The sequence below is a fragment of the Drosophila melanogaster genome, chromosome 3R (assembly GCF_000001215.4).
Source record: "Drosophila melanogaster chromosome 3R".
Lineage (NCBI taxonomy): Eukaryota > Metazoa > Arthropoda > Insecta > Diptera > Drosophilidae > Drosophila > Drosophila melanogaster.
This window is the reverse complement of record NT_033777.3, coordinates 14,804,279-14,827,328: the sequence shown is the minus strand read 5'-3', so window position 1 is coordinate 14,827,328 and position 23,050 is coordinate 14,804,279. Positions and strand designations below refer to the sequence as shown.

General features: G+C 47.5%; 2 protein-coding genes across 10 annotated transcripts in view; one reads left to right on the top strand and one right to left on the bottom strand.

The window, feature by feature from the left end:
* btsz (bitesize) overlaps positions 1-23,050 on the top strand; it is a 71,397-nt gene that overhangs the window by 48,160 nt on the left and 187 nt on the right. For 3 of the 9 annotated variants that reach the window (NM_001014622.3, NM_001275653.1, NM_001014625.3), the window contains 10 exons: positions 45-2,092; positions 2,154-2,292; positions 3,127-3,257; positions 3,343-3,466; positions 18,518-18,702; positions 18,772-18,966; positions 19,032-19,286; positions 19,395-19,669; positions 19,731-19,939; positions 19,998-23,050. The exon at positions 19,998-23,050 is cut by the window's right edge and continues 187 nt beyond it. In NM_001014622.3, coding sequence (NP_001014622.3) covers positions 45-2,092; positions 2,154-2,292; positions 3,127-3,257; positions 3,343-3,466; positions 18,518-18,702; positions 18,772-18,966; positions 19,032-19,286; positions 19,395-19,669; positions 19,731-19,939; positions 19,998-20,149 — 3,713 coding nt within the window. In that variant the 3' untranslated portion in view covers positions 20,150-23,050. Of the gene's footprint in view, positions 1-44; positions 2,093-2,153; positions 2,293-3,021; positions 3,258-3,342; positions 3,467-6,045; positions 13,081-15,718; positions 15,828-17,042; positions 18,063-18,517; positions 18,703-18,771; positions 18,967-19,031; positions 19,287-19,394; positions 19,670-19,730; positions 19,940-19,997 lie in introns of those variants that run through there. The other 6 variants (NM_001260180.2, NM_001144584.3, NM_001144583.3 and 3 more) reach the window with 6 other exon arrangements.
* CG14857 (uncharacterized protein) overlaps positions 22,987-23,050 on the bottom strand; it is a 2,570-nt gene continuing 2,506 nt past the window's right edge. Inside the window, exon 5 of the mRNA NM_142135.4 lies at positions 22,987-23,050. This exon is cut by the window's right edge and continues 464 nt beyond it. The gene's annotated coding sequence lies outside the window, so the exon portion shown is untranslated.

The window sequence follows — 23,050 nt, the reverse complement described above, 5'->3', positions numbered from 1 at the left end:
GCAATTTGTTAGAACGGATTATTGAAAATCCTTTATCCCGACAGATCCCGAGGACGATCCGAACAATCCCAACTCACAACAGCCGGTGGCGGACAACCTATATCCGCAGCAGCAGCATTTGATTGAGGCCCAATCAGCGGGCAGCTACCCCACCCTGCACCAGCACCACCAGCAGCATCACCTGCCCCCACAGCCGCGACCCACGCACGGCATCAATTACGGAAGTGGCACTGCCACGCCCACAACCAGTAGCAAGTGGCAGCTGGGACGGAGGGTCCTGCGTCAGTCGACGCTTCCGAGTAGCCTGAACAACGACCCGGCTCTCAGCGGCAGTGGTGGCAATCTGGCCAATTACAATTCCGTGAATCTAACGGCGCCCACATCGCCGCATCAACTGCAGAAGAGTCCGCTCTATCCGAGCGCCTACAACAGCGACGACGTCATCCACATGAACACCATGCCCGGAATGGGAGTGGGAGTTGGTGTGACGGTGGGTGACTGCGAGAACTACGTACAGCAGCAGCAGCCGCAGCAACAGCAGCCCCAACTGGAGGTGACACCCACGCATCATCGGCTTCAGGTGCGCCGCCAATCCACGCTGCCAGCTCAACCAACTCCGGCTATATATATGTCCACATCCCCGAACCGGCTGTACAGTCGCTCCCCGGAAAGATCGCCGGGTGAGCAGCAGCGCTATCCGCCCTTCATGAGGCAGACCTCGTTCCCAGAGCCGCCCAGCACCTATCATCGCACCAAATTGCTGCCCAGCACGGGAGCACCTCCGCCGACAGTGGCTCCGCCACCACTGAATTACGAATCACAAACGTCCAGTTTGGCCAGCGACGAGCAGGATGTGGGACCCATGCCCAAGCCGAGAATGACGCGGCAGGCAACTCTACCAAATCCCGAGCAGCATGTCAAGCTACTGCCCACATCTCCGCCAAAGCGACAGACTTCCCCGCAATTCCGACGTTCTCCGGAATTCATGCGTCAGCAAACTCTGCCAAATCCGGAAGCGTTTAGCAGTGGAAACACACTCACCGTGCACTCTACTCCTCCGGCAAAATTCATGCCTATTTCGCCGAGGGCCAAACAGAATTTCCTTTTCCCAAGTGTTCCGAATCCCCGGCAATTTCTCTCGCAGCCACATGTGCCCGCCGTGGGAGGCACCGAACTGGGAAGCGGAGGCAGTGTGGCCAGCACCGGGGTCGTCGGCGGTGGTGAGCAGTACTCCAGTAGTCAGAGTGTAAACATCCATCACTCCCGTGATCCGCATTCCAAGATGATCAAGGTGCGCAGCCACAGCAACGAGGAGTACTCGAACACCAAGGGACACCCGGAGAACAGAAGATTGCTGCCGGAGATCCCAACGGCTGTGCAGCGGCCTGGTGGTCGATCGCCCAGTCGCCTGGTGCGCCAGGATTGCCTGAAGGAGGAAAGAACTTTCGGGGAGGCCAAGCAGCAGTTCCATCAGTTTCCCGATGTCACTGAGGAGCTGGATAATCGCCCGGAATATGTGGATTACTTTGGCGACAGTGCGACCAGTTTCTTGGAGTCCGACGAGGTGCAGTACGAACGAAACTATAATGCCGGATTTAGCAGTGAGCCACGTATCATCTACAACAATGGTTCGGATGATGGAAGCTACCAGAACTCCTCCCAAAGACCGATTTACAGTGCCGAGAATGTCCTTGCTGATTCGGGTTACGGGGGAGGAGCTGGCGTGGGACTAGGCGCCAGTGGCGGTTCAGGTGGTGTGCCCGGCTATTATCCGGACATGGGCACCCCACAAGGCTTCTATGGCGGAGCAGCACTACCCCGTACTCCTCTAATGCACAATCGCATTAGGCGCCGACAATCCAGGGAACTGCAGATGCAGCAGGAGGAACTGGCCCAACTCTCACAGGTCTCGGATGCCAATGGCAAAGGTTCGGGCAATGAAGGTGCAGCCAGTGGAAGTGCCACCGATAGCCATGCTGCCGAGAGAAGAAAACCGGAGCAGATGCGCTCTGTTTCCGAGGATTCTGGAGCGAAGACCACGCCCAAGCCCGTCACACGACGATCCTTCTCGCATCCCGAAAAGGACACTCAGGTGAGTTGACCTCAAACCTTGATCTAGGTGAAAATACATTAATTAATACTTCGCTGATCAGCCCACAAAGAAAACGGAAATATCGAAAATACCCAGCCCTCGTCCTCTGGCTGATATCCTGGATAAAACGCGTGGCAACTCGAAGATTCCGCAGGCGAGGCGCCGCAACAGTCGCACAGGAATCGGCGAAGCTGAGGAGGGTAAGTACCGAGGATACGTCATTTTTGATAGTAGCTATGGTTGCAATCTGCGATCACGCATCCGTAGAACCCAGGGACCGCAATTATTACCAATTATTTCACAAGCACCTATCATTTGCATTCACAAGTTTTAAGCCATAAAATAATCGCTCACTGTCATTAGAAACATATCAAATATACACAATAAACCAAAGATGGTAAAGCAATATTATGTAGATAGCTATCTGTACAAATATATTTTGTAGAAAATATACATTACACACTACAAAATAAACTATTCAAACTTTGTCCCTCGCTTAAGCAAAACTACAAAAAAAAAACAAATCTAGCTTCAAGTGATTATTGTTGTGCTCTTTATTTGATAAATTGCATGTTCAATGTCTGTTTTATCAAAAGTTATACTATTATTCTATTAAAAAGAATATAAAGCCAATATTACACCCCTTAGTAAAATTTAAATCGCTTTCCTTAACAAATATAAGTTCAAGCAATAAACCATTCAGTGATTAGAAACTTAAATTTTTACACCTAATACAAGTGAAGTATCCCCACCCCAGCTTCCCAAAGTAGTGATTGCCTGCGCATAAGTAACTATGTATTTACGGCTAATGAATGAATTAATTAATTAATTAATTTTTGCGGTCCCTGGTAGAACCTTGAGTAGCTGCGCTTGTTTCGGCACCCGATTGATGAACGCTTTGCACCCCCTCCTGTTAACCGCCCCCACAGGTAGCACGCCCCAGCACATTTACTCCTTCCATCAACAGCTTATGCATAGAAACTCTGATTTAGCCATGCGCCTGAAAAAAACAGAAATTCCTGTCGCCTCAGTAGCATCCACAGGGCAAGAGGAGGAGAAGCCCCACGGGGAATCCGGCCAAGGATCTGGAGCGGAGCAGCCGGTCAATGGCAAGTCCCTCGAGTCCTCGGCGAACAAGGAGGGCGGCGATCCCAACAGCTCGGCGGTGAGTAGAACATCAAGCGTCCGGAGACCAGTAGGCTTAAGCGTGAAACCTTTTCATCCTGCTCCCCCATTTCATTTTTCATTAGGAGGCCACCCACACAAGCACTTTGGGCGAACAGGAGCTGCAGAATGCAGTGGAGGCCGCGGCGGTTGTCTTCAAGAAGGTCGTGCTGCAGCGTCGCAAGGAGAAGGAGAAGGCCGCCGAAGAAGGTTAGTGATAAGAAGTGTCCTTAGCCTCGGTACACTGAGAGAAAAGTCAATGGAAAGTCAAAAATAAACTATCCTTTTTACGAGAACTATTTATCAAAAAGTTCAGTCACATTACTAAAATGATGTTTTAAAGTATAATTTCTGCGAATTTTATTTTCCAAGACTTTGTCTCAGTGCATACCCTGTAGTTGTCTTTGTGTAGCTAAATGTATGTTTGGAGCGTAATTAACTTGGTGATGGTAATGCTACTTTTGATGCTGATGCGGATAGAGGGTAGTTGGGTGACTAACAAACTCTTTGTGAAGGGCTTCGCCTTCAGTCTAATTTGGCTCAAATAATTAAGCTCCACTTCTGGGAATGAAGGTGGGCGCTTCTTTGGTTGTCAGTGTCTAAAAATTAGTGCTTAACCAGAAGTTGCCCTGGACTTTATTCACTTTAATTGGGCGAAACTAACCTAAAAAACTAATCCTATCAATTTAATCATAGAAAACTAGTTGTGCTAATGGACTAAAGTGCTTTAAAATAGTTTTAGCTTAAGGGATTATGCATTCAAATTAAAATACATACATACACGTTAAGCTAAGTAAAATCATCAAATCTGTAGCAGAGAATCAGAGTTTCAAATAATCGATGTACTTGGCAACTGTCCTATTTTACATTCAGGTTCTTTTCGGAAACCATCTCCCTCATCAATTTTTTAAGAAGCGTTTCCAAAAAGAGTGCAACACTTTTTCTCGCTCACTTCTCTTGCGAGTTCCTAAAAGTATTCCATCAATTTTCGCCTTCTTCACGGCAGACTTTCCATTCACCATTGGAATTAAATTTTTCCCGAAGCTATTGGCGGCATGACCACAAACGACCGAAGAACCAAATTTAAGAGCAAAGTTGGCGGGTTTCAAAAGATTTTGTGGCACGGGACCGAAACAAAATACAAAAACCTAGCCGTGGGCTGGCGGGATAATTTTTTGGCAACTCATAAATCGATTTCCCACCGCCCCACCCACACCACTTCCCCCGCACTTCAAGAGTTTTCAGGCGGGGATTTTCCGGGCGGAAGGCAGGGTATCCAAACGCCTTTGCCGCCTTTTGTTATGTTTCAATTTGGCGATTTGTGGGTGTACGTTCGGTTTTGTGACCACCAACGCAGCCTGTGTCTATGTGCGAATTCGAGATGCGGTGGACTGTCGCCTCGAAGGATTCCAGAATTTGGTACCTTGTTCTGTCGGTGCCCACGTACACACCAAAGCCACGCTGTCACCCGTCGGATTTTTGGACCACGTGGAGCGGCAGAACTGTGGCATTAGTCTTATCTCCTGAACCTTTTGTGCTCCTATGTGGGTTTTGCTCTGTGAATGACTAAAACGGTGCACAGTTTGCGTTTAGACAAGAACTTCTGAGCACTCAGAACAATATATTTGACTTAAAAATGAGTTTACTTAATATTAAAGTGTCCAAAAACTGAACACCTGTACTATTAGTTGCAAGAGTGGGTAGAAGAAGTTTTAAAAATTCTCTGAAATATTTCTCGCAGTGTCTCATACAGCAGGGTGGGCAGCGATCAAATGTTTACTTTGTGGCTACGAGGGATTGACGCTATGTGCATCCGCCGCTGTTGCAGTTTTTGTTAGGGCAACCAACCAAGCAGAAGGGTTTGAAGGACGGCGATGTTGGCAACTTTAAAAGCTTTTTGGCAAATTTTCGCTAGTACTTGTCTTGGGCAGAAAAACTTGTGGCAAACAACCATAATCAATCAAGGGTCTTTGAACTGCTTCCTGACAGGATGGGTACTTGAACAGCAGGGGAAATGATTTTCGGAATATTTAATTTTAGTCAGGATGAAGTTCACTTACTCAAGGTCGTTGCAGCACTAAAGATTTTTCCCAGCTCTGAACTTATTGGGAAGAAGTGCATTTTTTCGGAGAAACTTTTAGTGTTGTCAAAATAAAAGTAATATGGAATCCATTTAAATTTTAAGTTTCAAGTTTGTATGAAATTGGAACTGGATAGACATTACGATCACTCATCATTGTGTTCTGTATATGTTGAGTTTAGTTATTGAACATTCTATCGCTCAATTATAAACAGAACATATTTATAGGGAAGTTATTCAACCTGGTGCTGGGTTATTAAATATGTTGTTTATATCAGTGCAAGAACTTAATATCGATTTGAAGTAGAAATCATTTTTTAACAAGGCGTGTAACTAGACAGCTAACAAACTTGTTCATACCCATTAACATTGAAATCTATAAAATGGGCTTGATAAAATGACTAACACTCCTTCCCAGCCTTTTCTATCTATTAATATCTGTGGTATTTCGGTGTAACCATCCAAGCTTAACCCATGCTAGCCGTAAGTTTTTGTTCAACCACCACCCGTCCATGTGCTTAGCCCATCTGCAACCTTTAACTTTGGTGTGGAAAAACTCACCCTCCGGCTAACCAGTATTTCACCTGTGTGTATTTGTTTGGTGCTAATAACCAGTATTTGCGAACAGCTTCGTGGTGTTGGTCAACGACAAAGTGGTTGTCTCCGAACTTACGTATGTTCCCGAAACTTCATCCCTGCTACTCCACAGGCATAGGGCAGCAGCTGTCCGTGGTTTCCGTTGATATCGGTGGATGTGGAGGTGGGGGCGATGCCGTGGAAACCTCGTCGTCATCGGAGCTAGACTTCAGGTGTTCCACTCAGCACGGACGACAGCAGCAGCAGTCGCAATATAGCGTTGAAGCGGACGAGTTCAAGCTCGTCTTTCTCAACTCGGATTCATCGTCGTCCTGTCACGGCGAAGAGGAAGAAGAGGAGGAGGAGGACGGGGAGGAGGATGACACGGATTCATCCTGCTCCACGCACCACTGTCACAGCATTGTGAGCAATGTGGAAGACTGCGATTGGGATTACTTTGAGCCCTCCATGATCTCCACCACGACGACCACGACAACTACCATGATTGCCTATACTACAGCCCGAGCCACGCCCACTCCACCGCCGCGTGTAAGGCGTCAGTCGAGCGATAGCGATTCTCCCCAGGTGCAAAGGCGACCCCAACAGCCCAGGAATATCTATTGTCCCAGGATCAGGGAGAGTGACACCGGCACCGACGAGGAGTTTGTGCTGAACACCGAAAGCAGTTCGCAGACCAGCTCCGATCAAACACCACCACCCGTGCCACCACCGCCACATCCGCTGAGCATGAAGACCCGGATTAAGACGCGATTCTTAAAGAATCATCACCACCACAGCCACAACCGATGCAACTGCAATCCCGGCCAGCAGCAGCAGCAGCCGCAGTACGTGCCCATTCCCGTCCCGGTGCCCATACCAGTGCCCATGGCCGCCTATCCCAACTGGCCAGAAGTGTCAGGCAATCCACTACTGGAACAGGACGAGCAGCTGGCTGCCAGTCTGCAGCAGCTATGGAAGGCGGCCGGTCACCAGCAGCAATTTGCCGCCATAGTTGCCGCCTATTCGCAGCAATTTGCAGCGGCCAGTGGCAACATGTTCGATGCAACGCCGCCGGTGACCAGCAAGAGCTACCAACAACTGCCTACCACTCCGCCGCCAATTCCGGAGCGCTTGCGCGGACTGGGTGGCTTCAAGTCCTCGGCACCGGAGCTGAGTGCCTCGCTGGGATCACTGATGACGCAGTCGCTCTGCTCCACCATATCCTCCTCGTCGTCGTCGAGCACCTCGGGCTATGGGACGGCGGGTAGGAGCCTGGAAACGCTGGCCAGTCCAATGCGAGCTGCCAACTCGATGCAGCAGCAGCAGCAACAATACCAAGAGCAACATCAACAAATGGCCAGCAGTGCTTTCAAGCCAAAGCCAACAAGTTTAGTAGCTTCGCGTTCGCCGACGGGTGAGCAACTAGAAACGAGCAACGCGCGTCGCGGCAGCAGCAACAGTGAGAGCGACGACAACGCCAACAGCAACAGCAACAACGCAACGCCCACAACGGGTAGATTGTGTAATGTTTATGATAAAACCGGCACATTGCCAGTGCCTCAGTGCGTTCAGGCACATGTTGCCAGTGTAGATAAGAGTGCCGCGACAGCAGCAATATCAACAAAAGCAGAGCCAGCAGCAACACCAGCGACATCCACAAAGGGAACCGCTCTGAGAGTGGCCAGCAAATACCAGAGCCGAAATCTATGCGAAACCCAGTCAGCGGCAACAACACAAACCTACCTGGCCAGTAAAAACAGCCACGAAGAAGTGGAAGCAGCAGACGAAACGAATATACATAAAAATCAAGTACCAGCAGCGGCAGCCGCAGCAACAGCACAAATACAAACAGCAACTAGAGCTGCGGCTCCTGCGGTAATAACTCGTTTCGGCGGACTTGCAGTCGAAAATGCTGTTGGAAATGTGGCTGAAAGTGCTAGTGCCAGTGCCGCCAGTCCCATTCCCAAGCCCAAACCCAGAGCCCAGCACCCAGAGCAGATAGATCGGCATCGAGCGACGGCGGAGACTGCCAAGAATTTGTCCTCCAATCGACTTATAGAGAACATCAAGATGTCCGATGAGGCATCACCATCGACGGCGGCCCATCTGCAGAGCGAAAGCTATGCGGCCAGTAGTCCAGATGAGGCCAGCAGCAACAGCAGCCAGGATGGAGATCAGGATAGGGAGCGTGAGTTGGAGGAGCAGGCGGAGCAAAAGCCGCGTAGGACCACGCAAAGAAGCTACAACGTTGCGGGAATGATGGAGGAGCAGCAACTAGGAGAAGTGGATGCAGTGGAGCAACGACACCACAGCACCACCAGCGATTCCAGCTCCAGCAGCAGCTCAAACTCCAGCTCCAGCTCGGAATCGTGTGACTCCGATGATACGGGAACTGTGCGCGATCGCAGGCCCAAGAGAAGGAGGTTCAACAAGGTGTTCGTCGTAAATCGACAGCCCGGCGGCCGGGTAAGACGCAGTTCCTCCACCGAGGGCGATTCTCTGTCTTCCTCGGAGGCCAATTTGGAGGATTCCTCTGACAATGATACAGACACCGAGCGCACCGATTGTGGAATTGTGCTCAACTACGTGAAACCCCTAGAGGAGGAGCCCAAGAAGGCGGAGGAGGAGCCGCCGACAGCTGCACGTGATTGCCAATCAAGTGACGAAGACAACATTAACGATGATGAAAGTGAACGCCGTGTTGCCAACTCAACCGATGAGCTGGCCAACTGCATTGTAGTGGTGGGCGGACAGACGGACGACGCCGCCGCCGGCGTGGTGCTGCACCACATGCGATCGCTGCCAGACGTCGAGTTCGATGGCGAGCAATCAGAGCGCCGCCAAGCGCATGAGATAGACGCCAGCGATGCCCTGGCCGCCTGCGATGAGCTGCACAGCATCTCGAACGATGTCAATCGATTGCTGGCGCTGCACAAGCAGAACTCTCAGCTGGAGTTGAAGCTCCAACGCTTGCGCCAGGGAGTGGCCGAAATCAATGAGGATCTGCAGCTCTCCACCACGGGCACTGATGTGGCTGCCACCCACTGCACAACGCAGCCAGGTAGTGCCGGGAAACCCGACGAATGCAATAGCCCTTCTTCTCGGAAAAGCCCCTCGACCGTGCTAAGTTCTAATGACGTTGGTCCGCTGAGTCTCACCTGCTTACGGCAGGTAGAGGCAGTGGTTGAGGTAGAAGCAAACAGAGCTGATGGCAAACTGCGGGATGAGCGGAATGGCCGAACAGCTGAGCAAACCGAGGAGAGGGTCGTCACATGCAGCCAAGCATGCAAAATAAACGACAACAGTGACTACTCGCTGGATTCACTCTCGGCAACTTCGGCGAGTTTGTTGGCACCTGAGCAGCAGCAGCAGCAGCCGCTCCAGCAGGTAGAAGAGAGTGCTCGCCTACCTGCCGACGCTCGCGAGCAACGATATCGCCGTGGAGCGAAATCGGAGTCGGCGGAGTCGCCAGTCGAAAATGAAATGTTAAACGTTGCGGTCGCTTCTCGTGCCGCGCTTCTCGGCAGCAATAACAACAACACACACAGAAACGATAATAGCAATAACGAAAACACTAACAACAACGACGGCGAACTTGGCCATAATAATAATGACGCTTTCGCAGCACAAAAGACGAGAAATAGCGGCTCGAGTGTGGTTGTCGGCTGCGATATTAGTGACGTAGTGAGTGTGAATTCAAATGTGAGTGGTGAAAACGAGTGTGACTTCGACAAAATATTTGGTAGTCATCAGCAAAACACTCCAAGTGCATCAGCAGCAGTTGCAGCAACAGCAGCAGCAGCAACATCTGACACACCTGCAACATCGCCCAGCGAACTGGCTTCGCCCAAAAATTCACTTTCAGCCAAGTATCGCAGTTTGGTCATGATCAACAAAGACAATGAAAGTGCAGCTGGCGATTACGAAATGGCAAACAGCAGCAGCAACTTCAGCAACATCAGACACAAAGACCCGACCAGTAGCAACAACAGCCACACTGTTGGCCAGAACTTTGCGAGTGACTCATTTCGCGCCATGGAACCAACGGAACTCGTGAGCAGCGATCGCGAAGCGTACAGTGTGGACTCGCTAAACGAACCGCCTGCTGTGCCGGAACTCAGCGTAGAGGACGGCTTGGCTGATGACGACTCCTGGGTGGAGGAACTGAGTCAGCGCGGCGAGGATGAGGACGAAGATCTCAGCAATGCTACCACCACACCCACGGCCACAGACTCCGAAGATGCGGAGGGAGAAGGTGAAGGAGCCCGGCGACATGGATATATGGATCGAGAGGAGGACCTAAGGGGATACAATAGATCTGCCATCGACTTCACCCTGCACACCATCGTCGAGGAGAGTTGTGAGGAGAGCGAGGTGGCCTCCATGCGGGCGGACAATGAAGACGTCGAGCTGGAGGATGAGGATCTATCCGAACGGAGAAGGCAGCGCACCTTGCAGCACCACCATCGACTAAGTGCCTCTGAACTAGAGAAGTACTTCTTCTTTGGGCTGGGAGATGGTCGAGTAATGAGTTCTATTGATACACGCGGAGATGACACTGCATCCGAAGTGAGTTCCGAGTGCTCTGAGAGTCTTGACTCCCTACCGCATGAGGATCAGCTGTTGGATACAAGTGGAGCTTCCGATCTGGCCTCTTCCCGTCTGGAAAAGTACTTCCTCTCCGGCTTCATGGGATTCAGTGGTGCAGAAAAGCAGGCGGAGAGCGATGAAAGTGGTGGCAGTGTAGGCAGTGATAGTGAAGGACAACCGAGTCCCAGTCAGCGGAGAAAGCGACTGGTAAGAGCCAGGGGAACACCTAGAAGTCACAACTCCTCGTTGGATAATTTGCTACTGCCAGAATCAGACACCCTGGATGCCACAGTTACTTCTGCAGGCGGAGCAGCTGCAGCCACTGTAGAGGACACCTCGGAATCGGAGGCGGGCTGTGACGACACTGTGATTCATTTGGCCAATGCCGGAGCTTCGGATGGTTCCTCCTCGGACACCATTAAACGCAAGAAGCAACTGCGCAAGCGTCACGACTCTCTGGACGAGAAGAAGCTCCACGATCTAGAGCCTTCCGAGTGCCGGACTCCCACCCCGGGCAGCAGTGGTCAAGTGCAGATGCAGTCGCAGGCGAAAAAGCAACAACAGCAGCATCACCACAGCCGGGACAGTGGCTTTGTGGGCAGCAACGATGATCTCCTGAAGGCGGCACCAGATTGTGAGCCACCCAAGAGCCCAACGCCAGCTCTGGAGCAGATCAGTGAGGATCGGGAACCGGTCCATAGTCAGATTAGTCTGGCCAGGATGGATCAACCAAGCACTTCAGCAGCTGCAGCTGTAGCCAGCACACTTTCCAGCCAACTGAAAAATCTTGCCCTGCCCAATCTGGTGCGAAAGGATAGCTTCAACAATTGGAGCTCCGACGAGGAGACCAACCTGATGATGAGCAAGATGCGGCAGTTCTTTAAGAACCTCATTGTCGCCACCGCCAATGCACAGCAGAGCAAGCCCTCCACGCCCAATCAAGGGCCCAGCACCACCAATGTCAACACCACGCCCAGTTCCCAGCGCAGATTGGCCAAATCCCGGCCAGCTCAGTTGGCCTACTTTGAGAATGAGCTGACCCGACTGATGAAAACCGTGCCGGGCATCAATGATGAGCAGGTGCGCGAAATAGTGGAGTACCTGAGCAGTGAGGATACATGGTCTGATTCCTACGATTCTTCGGACTACACGAGCTCCGATCTGGAGGGCGGTGAAAGGAAGGGCCAACTGAAGGCTCAGATCTCCGCCAGCTGTCAGCAGATCATCAACAAGTTTGAAATTGACGAGGAGGGTGATCGTGGTGATGGTGGACTGCTGGACGAGAGCCAAAGTGTGCCTATGGAAGCATTGGTGTATCAGAAATTGGTAGCTTCCTTTAGCAAAGTGGCGGCGGGTGGAGAACCGGAAACAGAAGCCACCAAAGCGGTGGAGGAAGCAGAACCGTCCACGGAGAGATCCCCGCAACTGTTTGCCAAGGTGATGCAGCATATTGGTACCAGATTGGTAGCTCTGATGCACGAAGTTAGCAGTGGCAATGAAACACCCACTCCATCCCCGCAAGGACAGCGGCATCATCGAAGACTGCAGGCCAAGATCTCGGCCACCACGACGGAGGATGAGGAAGATGAGGTGGCGGAGCAACTGAAAGCCATGCCCATCAAGCAGCTAAAGCTGCGAAGCAAATCCCATGATCTACTGCTGGACGGCACTACGCCGCATTCGCATCACCTGCACCACCATGCCACGGTGCATTATCCAGCCGGCGGCGTGGGATCGGGAGCGGGAGGATCCGGCGGACCCGGACACTCGGACAACGCCGGGGAGGAGTGCGGCGTGACCAGCGACTACGAGCGATTCTCGTGGCGCGGCAGTTTTGAGTCGGCATTACTGGCTAATGGCGACAGCAGAACGAGGCTCAGCCAGCTGAGCCAACTGGACAGGGATAACTCGTCGTCTGCGTCCGCTTTGGCTGTGGCAAAGCGCCGATCGGCAGGCGACCTTCTCTTCAGCCAGCACCAGCAGAGCCTGAGCCGCGAGCAATTGGATCGCGTCCGATCCTGCGGCAGCATTGGAGGCGGCGATGCCCATCACCACCAGTTGGAGTCCTCGCCGGCCAAGCCGTGGCTCTCCTCCGCGGGATCCTCGATTGGCGGTGATTCTACGAAGGATGTGCGGCGTTCCAGTGTACCGGATGCCATTTACGAGACGGACTCCAGCGATGAGGCAGCTTCGCATCAGTTTGGCGGCGCCAGATCCACGTTGCCGCGCAGTCTGAATCCCAACCAAGTGGTGGCTAGCACGAATTCACTACCCCGGTTACCCACCACCGGTGTTGGTGCTCCCATAACCAGCACCCCCAAGACAAAGTCTCAGAGCGCCCTCAACCACACGCCCTCTAATTTGTCCACCGTTTCGGCCACTGGCAGTGCCAAGAGTGCGAGATACCGCTCGCCAGGATTGGCAGCTCGAGCAGCGGCCGTCAGTGGGGCAGGAGGTGGCTCAAGTGGTGGTGTTGGTGTGGGTGCCAGCAGTGGTTCGACGGGCAAAAAACTAGGCGCGGGCTTCCAGTTCCTCTACTCCAAACGCGATGCGCGCAAACGTCTCAACATGTCAGCTGGTGAGTTGCTCAATGCCCAATGTTTACCTTTTGCATACCTCGGGGCGGGGATGGTGGCCACACCTTCAGTGTGGGGGCGGGTTGGGCATGGGTGGTGGTGCGTTTCTAGTGCGACACGCACAGGCGTCAGCCGGAGGGCTCAAATAACTGGCCATGAAATTGCTTCCTTCCTAATGAAAAATTCCTCACTCCAAGTGTAAGGAGTTGGGCATTTGCAGGCATAAAAGTTCTGGGGGAATCTGATCCTTAGACGAGAAGGAGACAGATAACCTTAAGGCGAGGTCTACACTGAAAAATGAAAAGTATACAAGTATACCAATTTAATTTAAATTACAACATATATTTTGAGAAACGGTATAATAATATTAGTATAGTAGCAAGAAGTTCGTCATATTTTCTCAAACTTTGGAAAGCAGGCAGTTGCACCCTGAACTATTTTATGCTGATTAGGCTGTGGCAGGAATCTCGGGAATGTGCCACTTCCTCCCGCAGACCTTCCATAATGATAATGATGTTGATGAAGCCCACTCACAGATACACACTCACACCAAACAGAATGGAGACATTTGGCTCGCAGACAGCTGCCTTAACCGAAATAAACTCAATCAAGGTCAATTAACTGTATCCATATTAAGCGCCCCACTCATAGCCAACTGCTTCTCGGTTTCCAGTTAGCGTCTAAAGCGATTTTCGCACAGTTGCGTAGTCAGAGTGTGTTAATGTGGCTCCAGATGTATGTAGAAGTAGTTTTCGATGTGTGGAGCACTTCATGGATACGGATGTGGTTGTGGTTGTGGATGTGTGGCTCTGTTCCGCTTGGCGGGGGCGTCGATTGTAGTTTTTTTTCTATTCTCCAACTATTATTTGGCCGAAAAGCTGTTTTCGCTTTTGTGGCCAACAATTATATACCGCTTGGTCAATGGAACTCGAACTCGCTGCTCAAAAACATGGGTGCAGGCGGGCTTTGAACTTTGCTGTGTCACTTAGAGATGGGGGATAAGGGATGGTTTGAATAAAAAACAAGACACTCCTTAGTGGAGCTAAAAACCAAGTACAAATTGTTAGATATATCAAAAAAATGGTTACCTACATGCATATAACACAGAAAATTACCCTGAAAACCATACTGTTTTTTAAGAACGCAAGCACATACTTAATCGTAGTTATGCATTTTAATATCGAGGAAAACATATTAATCATTAAAAGAGAAATCGTATGGAAACTCATTTCGGCATAATGCCTTTTATATTTTCTTTTGATAATTCAGCGTTCCGGCACATTAAGCCGCAGATAAGCCATTAAGCATTCATAGCCCCACATAAACCGTGGAAACTATATATATATTACATTTTAATAAAACTTTCATGGCTTAAGCACATGGTTTTTGGTTGAAGAAATACATTAACCCGCCATAATTATCAATTTCGAAAGACAACATGAAGTTGAATTTTATTGAAGAGACCACCAAGGTTTTCTGGCAGCTGTTTCACGTTGTCATCTCTAAAACAGTTGTGTTTACACAGTTTCTATTTCCAGTTCAACCAACTCGTTTGTCTTCGCCAAAACACAATTAAATAGGTAAACCCCTTGAAGCTCTTTACCAGTATTGAACTTCTGTACACCCATTCGTCGTTACTTAAGCTCTTGACGTTGATAAAGAGCTTTGCTCGTCGATTTCCTGTATTTATTTCATTTATTCATTTTGCATACAACAATTAATGTTTTTGTGCCCACAAAAGAGGTGACATCGCCGCCAGAGAAGAGGTTCGCTTCAAAATTATACGTTTTCCCCATCTAGTTTCGTGCATCGCTGCACCGCCGGAGTGCGGAAGTGGTCCGTGCTCCGTGTCCATGTCCATTTTGCCATCCCGCCACGATGTCCGTGCCCATCCGGCAGCCGTTTACGTGTTTTGCACCAAAAACAAATCCCAACTGCATGCAACAATAATATTGCAGTGCAACGATTTCCACAATTATGCAAATCGAACCGACTTGCAATTATCGCAGCCGCATGACGGAAGTTTCGAATGCGAATCGTACTGCCAGCGGAAGATCACCCTGTAAAAGATACCAACCGAATGAGCGACCACAGATCTCAACTCACTTTGGCCCCTAATTAAATTAACCTTTATGCCCCACAGCAGCACAGACAGAATAACCAGAAATGCGAGAGGAATGTCCCTCTCTTGCTGTAAATCTCGATGGATTGACGAGGAGAGATTTACGAGTTTTAGAACAAGAACTGGGCTTTATATTTTCTTAAAAAAAATCAAGATTTTCTTGAATTAATCATGGTACACCAAATTAATTCACTTGGTTGCAACCGCAATAGTTTCCAAAATTATTTAATTACACACATTTATTGATATTTAATGATTTATCAAGAGATATATTAGAAACTTTCTACTCGTTATTAAAATAATTGCTTCATCCGAATTTTCTCTTCATCAAATCTCCAAGATCAACCCTCTGCTGGCGATTGATGATCGTGCGCTCTTGTTAATTGCATTTTCATTGGCTAGGCGCCCCTCGCGACCTTAAAGTTCAATATTTAAATAATTGAATATAACTTAGATTTTGTGGTCGCCCTTACCATGTTCTGTACTGGGGTTCTGCCACTGAATCCCGTCTCCGGATCAGTTGATTCGAAACGCGTAACGGGACTGGAGCTCCGACGCAGCGATGTGCTCTATAAGGCCACGCGAATTCCGATCTTAACTCCAACGATCCGATTGCTGGCAGTGAAAGTGAAGTGTTTCGCTCACTTTGACTTTTAGTTCGCCGGGTTTTCGCTTTGGGTTTTTCGTATTAGCTTGTTGTTTTGCCTTTGACTTGTTTGTGGGGTTTTAGGGTTTTGGGGTTCGGCCTTCCCGCTCACGTTTACTGGGTGGCTATGCTTACATTGCGGAAATTATAGAAGTGCCATAAAAAAGCGAAAACGAAATGCAAACATTGACGGTTCGGTGATATTTGTCAACAAATCGTGACTGCATAAAAGAAATTCAAATTTCCAAAGCGGAGTCCCAACATTTTGATGACCCTTTAAGCCGTCGTTTTAATGGATACTTTTTTTGTTTGAGTGCAATTTCGGTTCACTAGGCCATTTCCAATGCTCTTGGTGTAATCTGACCCACTTTTATGGGCTTACTGCCTCGATTGTCTGACAATCTGCTGCTCCCCTTCGATTTCACGCCATCATTTTGGCCATCACCTGAAGGCTGTGGCAAGTTCAGGGCCGCTATACATTTCGACTTGATTATATTGACCGCTGACGGTGGGCCATGCAAATGCTTTTATGACCCAGGTGCCAGCTATCTAAGATAAGCGCCTCTTGATCGGCGATCAAGTGCTTCAATTACGTGTCCGAATGACCAAATATTGCTTGTCGTCAGGCATCTTATCAAAGGGCCTGCAATCTATGTCATATTTCTTAAAAATATTCATTTTACCAGCTCTTTTCCGTTGTAATATATCTCAGATATTAAGTGGAAGCTACTTTATCACTCGGCTTTGATATTTACCAAAGCCAAACACTGATATCTAGTTTTATTTAATTGTCACATATTTCTGGCAAACGATAGATATATAATGCAATTTAAAAAACTTTCCATTAAATGGGATTTTATAAATTTTACTATCCGTGACGTCTTGCAATGGTTTCTAATATCAACTTTCACTGTGCAAAACGGAAACATAGTAAAGAGCTAGAGATTTTTATAAAATCTTATCAGCAAAATTTAAAAGATAGCAAATTATTTTACTAGACTAAAAACCTAGCCCTGTCATAGCAAATAAAAGAATCATTGTTTGCTATGACAAATAATGCTAGAAAGGGTAACAATTTTCAATTAATAAAGTTCCACTTTTTCACTCAAAACTAATGATTTAATCGTAATTAAATATAATTTGGGTGCTTAAACAATTAAAACCACGGCTTATACCTTTCGAATTGCGCTATATAGGGTATTAAGAAACCCATTAGATGACAACTGTCAAGTGACGGAATCGGCAAAGCCAAAAGTGATATAAAAAACATTTGCAGTCGGCTGCGGATGGCACCAAAAAAAGCGGTCACCAATTAATCTTGCCACCAAAACGCGCAATTGTGAAATGAGAAATCGAGAAAATGAAGCAAGTGACTCGTTTAATTGGCCCGCGGCGAATGGCAAGCTCGAAGCCAAAAGAAGCCCCCAGCTATAATGCATTCGCCTCTGCCTCCACCTCCTCCAAGAAATCCCAGCCAGCTTCGACTGCACCCGCTCCACTGGCTCGAGTGCACAACTATGGCAGAGTAAAGTCCCAGCCAGCCGGCTCATCGCTGCCCTCCAGTTCGGCTGGGAAAATCCAATATGCAGCTTTAAATCGAATGAGAAAAAAGCGGTCTGAGGATGAAGGCAAGAAACTGAAGCGCAAGTCCAAGTGGCGTCAACTTTTTGGCCAATGTTGGTGGAAGAAGAGACGACGCCAAAGGAGCTATCAGGATTATTGGAGCAGTTCGAGGGAAAAGTCAAAGAAAAGTCATTTTTTCTGTTATTGCTGCCGAAGGCGAACCAATGGATATGGTTACGATTCAGAGGAGGAAGATGACGACATCGATGCCAAGGTGGCTTCCTACATAGTGGAGATGAAACAACGCGAGGCGGCGGCCAACGGCCAAAGTGAGATTTTAGTTGAAGAGACACCGAATCCTGTGCCCCAGGAGCAAGTGAAGCAACTACCCACGCAGCTGAGATCTCCGCCCATAGTTAAGCGACGAGCTTGGACCTGGGACGACAGTTTGAGGTCTAACTCGGACCGGTTTCTGGAGACCCTAGAAGATGATTTGCCGGTATCGTCAGAGGAAGTGGTTGCAGCTGCTTCTGGGGGCAGGACTTCATTAATTCTGCACCGTCGCACGCCACTGCATGTGACCTTCGTGGAAAACGAGGAGGAGCAATCTGAGCGGGAAGATCGTCAAAAGCAGGAACGGGTGACGGTGCAAGGTAGGCGGCAAGTGCTCCTTCGGCTTCGTCTGCCTGCCACCAAATGCATGCTCCTTGCACCGACGCCTCAAGCTGCTTCTCCCCACAGATATCTTCTCATAATGCACTAACGCAACTATTTGTTCTAAGCTCCAGTGGAATAGCGTAATGGGACTAATCTGTATGGGATTTATCTATAGATAGAAAAAAAAAACAGATAAACAGAACCCATGATCACACTTCATTGCACCTAAAAGTGCTACAAGCTCTGCAAAATTAACTTTCATATGTACGACTATGACATTAAAGTATAAAGTAAAGTGCCAGGGGGATTATTAATGGAGCTAAAAATTCCAAGAAATATTTTCCATCTATCTACTCTAATCGTTAATCATCAGCTCTCATACATAGATCATTAGCCATAATTGTGGAAAACTCGAGTGCTAATTGATGAATTCTCTCTTTTTTTGTTGCAGAGGAAGCCAAAGTGGCCGCTGAGGAACTGTCACGATCGCCGGTAATTGGACAACGGCAGGCAGATGGATCGGGCAGTCCCATTCAGTCGCGTGCCTCCAGCGAAACGTGGCCCACTCAGTCGGATGAGGACATCGATCGCCTGGTGGCCATGCATCAGAACCGCAGCAGTCTCAGCTCGCTGGGGGTAAGTAAATCACAAAAATAGTCCCAGTGAAAAGTAAGTGACTAAACCCATTATGTTATCCCATGTTAGGTTCGATCCGAATCTATGGCCAGCGTTTATTCGGGCGCCGGAGAAGGTCGCTATGGCACCGTGGTGGTCAAGGGTCAAGTAGAGTTCGCCATGCAGTACAACTATAAGCTGAGTGCTTTGGAAGTGCACGTGGTTCGCTGCAAGGACTTGGCTGCCGTCGATGCCAAACGCAATCGCAGTGATCCCTACGTTAAGGTAAGTTACATTACCAATTCCCCACTCGAAATATTTTACTATAACTTGGCTTTAATCCTATTTAGGTGTATCTACTGCCCGACAAATCGAAGGCTGGCAAGCGCAAAACCAAAGTCAAGAAGCACACGCTGAATCCCATCTTCGACGAGACGATGCGCTTCCACACACCCATTTCCAGCTTGGAATCACGAACATTGTGGCTCACCGTCTGGCACTCGGATATGTTTGGGCGTAACGACTTCCTGGGCGAAGTCAGTGTCAATTTACAGGGGCGGCTCTTCGACAATCCCCAGTCGCAGTGGTACCTTCTCCAAGAACGCGTAAGTACCAAAGCCGATTTTACTGATTTATTGCATTAAAAACAAATCCGAATAGAAATAGACATAAAGATAAACGTACTTTGACTTACATTTCTTAAATCGTTCCAGAGCGAACCCTTCGACGAGGTGGCTACCTACCGAGGTGACATCGTAGTGGGTCTGAAGTACATTCCCCCAGAGAACATCAAATCCTCGTTCTTTTCGCGCGGCTCCTCAATAACAGGCAGCTCCTCGAACTTGCGCAAATTTGGAGGCAGCATTAAGTCGGTGGCCTCCAAATCAGAACGCACTTCAAAAGGCGGCCAGCTGCATGTGCTGGTCAAGGAGGCCAAGCATCTGAGTCCTATAAAGGCGAACGGCACCTGCGACGCCTTCTGCAAGAGGTGATTATAACTAATAATTGTTGACATTAATACATAACTAATCGTAATATATATTCCTAAGTTATTTGTTGCCCGATCGGACGAGGAGCTCCAAGCAAAAGACGCCGGTGGTGAAGCGCACCCTGCATCCCAGCTGGAACTACACATTTGTTTACGAGGACGTCTCCCTGGAGGAATTGTCAGAACGCGCCTTGGAGCTAACCGTCTGGGATCACGATCGTTTGGCCAGCAATGAGTTTGTTGGCGGCATACGATTCTCGTTGGGAACCGGTAAGTTCTAGCTATTAATCCCCCATTGAAATTCTATTAAATGCTTAATTTTTTACAGGTCGCAGCTATGGCCGGCAGGTGGAATGGATGGATGCCACTGGAAAGGAGCTCTCCCTGTGGCAGAACATGTTGGATCGTCCGAACTTCTGGGTTGAGGGCAGCTTGGTTCTGCGTTCCAGTTTGGATGGCATTCGAGCCAATTTGCCATAGGCCAAGTTAGTTTAGGACCAGGACAAACCACAAAATTGCAGTTAGAATTGCCAATGGCATCCTGCATTGCATTGTATTGTATTAATTATGCGATAATTATCAATTAACGATCACGTCGACTCTGAGAAGCATTACTAGCGGTATAAGACAAGAAACGATTGTAACCTTCGCAATTTAGTGTTAAGAGTGTGGAATGATGAATACTGTATTTCTGAATACTCGAATACGTCGGAAAATGACGCGATGATGATGCAAGTAGCGCAGATACGAAAAAGCAAAAAACAAAGTAATCAAGGCAAGCGAAACTAAGCAAAAAACCTTATCAAGTTTATGGCACTAATTGTAAGCGCAATTCTCAGCTATTCGATGCAGATAAAAGTTAAAATAAAAAACTGTAAAGCGAAACGATGCGGTCCCAAGGTTTGGACCGTCTATACATTAAGACAATTTGTATGTGTGTGTTTTTTTCCACCTCTCCCCTCTGAGAGGCAATCGCAATTGGCATACTATATGCGCTAAACTACGATAAAACTACAGATAAACACTACAGTTAAAACCTAGTTAAACCGAGGCATAAGCTTACTATGTATAACTATCCATAATACCCGAGAAATACAAATAACATTTTTGTAAATGCAACTTTTTGGTTTGTTTCCATCTTTTTGTTTTCTAGACCTTAAGCGAGCAGCATTCTAAACTATATATGCATATATCTATCGTGACATCATACATATCGTGAACATTGTGCAAATCCAGCTAAGCTTCATGCCACAACTACCAGCAAAAGGTAGATACCCACCATAGCAATCAATGAATCAATCAATTCCCATAGCAGCCAAATATTTCACAGCCCCCCAAATCCGATTATTGTGGACTTTATATAGGCATATACATACATAAATGAATAGCCCTTAGGTTGTAGAGGGCAGCTCTATATGATGATGAATTGTTTCAGAGAAATCACTTTTAAGAATACAAAAACGAGTCTTATGAATGCTTTTGGTGTAAGTGGTAAATACCGATACCGATAATACAAAGTAATATTTAACGTTGAATGATACTTGACAAAAATTTATAGATGTTTTTTATAAATGAAAATTGCTGAATCACTCGTTGCCTAAATACCGCTTGTCTTTTATACTCGATGTTTTCGAAACACACAAATAATGCACATAAATAATGCCTGAAATTTCGTGATGATCTGGGCATAATATAGAACATACATTTACACACTTTGGTAGCACGGATCGCCACAAACGAAGCCGATGAATCAATGTGAAAATGCAGAAGCAGTTGAGTGTGGTCATAGAATACTTTCTCTAAATCAACATAAATGTCAAACAATAAGCAGCAAATATTGCAAAAGTAATTGGTATTTAGTAGCATAGAATAAGCGCAAGTAGGAAACCACCATATACACAAAGATATACTTGTTCTACCCACAAATAGTTCATAATCTAAGATTAAAGCGTTTGCTGTTGGTTGGCTCCCTAATCTAGCCATAAATTTTGTTGGGAATCCAATCAAACCCACATCTAATATACATAAATATACACAAACACACGTGTAGCTATAGTTTATTCCCTCTAAGGTCTCCAAAGTTTCAATGTTTACTACATGTATATTTTTCTACTACTTACTATATATGTACTTACCACCTAAATCAAGAATATCACTTAACCAAGGATCGCCGCAGGAGAGCAGATTGTGTTTTAACAATCGGCACCCGATCCCAATCTATCCACTTACTCACTGAGATGGTGCTATATAGTCGTATATAGGATACTCGAGTACCCTCCGTACTCAGTCTCAGGTCGCGGGAGAACTATGAGAGATCTTTTTACCTTTTTACTGTGTACGTGCATTTCGGATTCAACTGAACTATTGTGAACTAGTGTTGATTATACATGTTTATGAATGCGATGCAGACGTCACATCTATCTACTTTATACATATACATCTACTACTGAGATACGTTACTTATAACACCTTTACAAGCAGTGAGCACTCCGGTCGCATTCCGTAGTATTAGGCGATTCGACGAGGAGAGTATTTGTTATTAGTCCCAGTTCGCACAGATCGGGAAACCCTAGTGTTAGGTGATTTCTATAGAACATTTTTGACGATTACGACGCATCCCCTTGGATGCCAGGCAAATTACACAGATTAATGTTACAGATATTGATATCAGAAGTATTTATATACCCATTGTATTTGTTAGCGTTCGCCAGAATTGCTCATAGAAAAACCCAAAGAAGAAGATACATTTTGAATATTAACCCCGAAAAAGGATGATTTTGATTAGGGTTAGAAGCCTTTCCTCCGCCCCAAAGATACACACGTTGCGTTAATGTAGAAAACTTTTATTAGCGAATACACACATAAGATACACAAATATACAAACTTATAGCAGAGGATATGAAAAACGCTGCGGTTGCCTTCCTAAAAGCATTAATCCAAGTTGTTTCACAGCTGACACTGATTGTATGTATATCCCTGTACTGCCCTGAGAACAATATTTTGAGCTCGTTTATATGGTTTTACATTGAATTCTACATATAAGCTCAGTTGAGGTGAAACTAATAGTTTGGTTAATTCTTTGCTAAATAAGCTAATGAGTTGGTAGTTTCAAATTATGTATTATCTGGCAACCTGCGACAGGGGCACTAAATCACTTCTCGCCATGTCTGCGTTGGACTTTACACTTAGATTTAAGGGAACAGACCTTTGATCGGTCAGTTTTGCAATGCGGAAATCCCAATTGAGATTCCGAGCTGTTGTACGCTAGAGTTTGTAAGACTTTCCATGGCAATCGGGGCAGGATGAAGAAGCGATTTAAATTGTAGCCGTTATGTTTATGGCATTTAAGCGTTACAAATTACAAGAGTTTACATAACCATT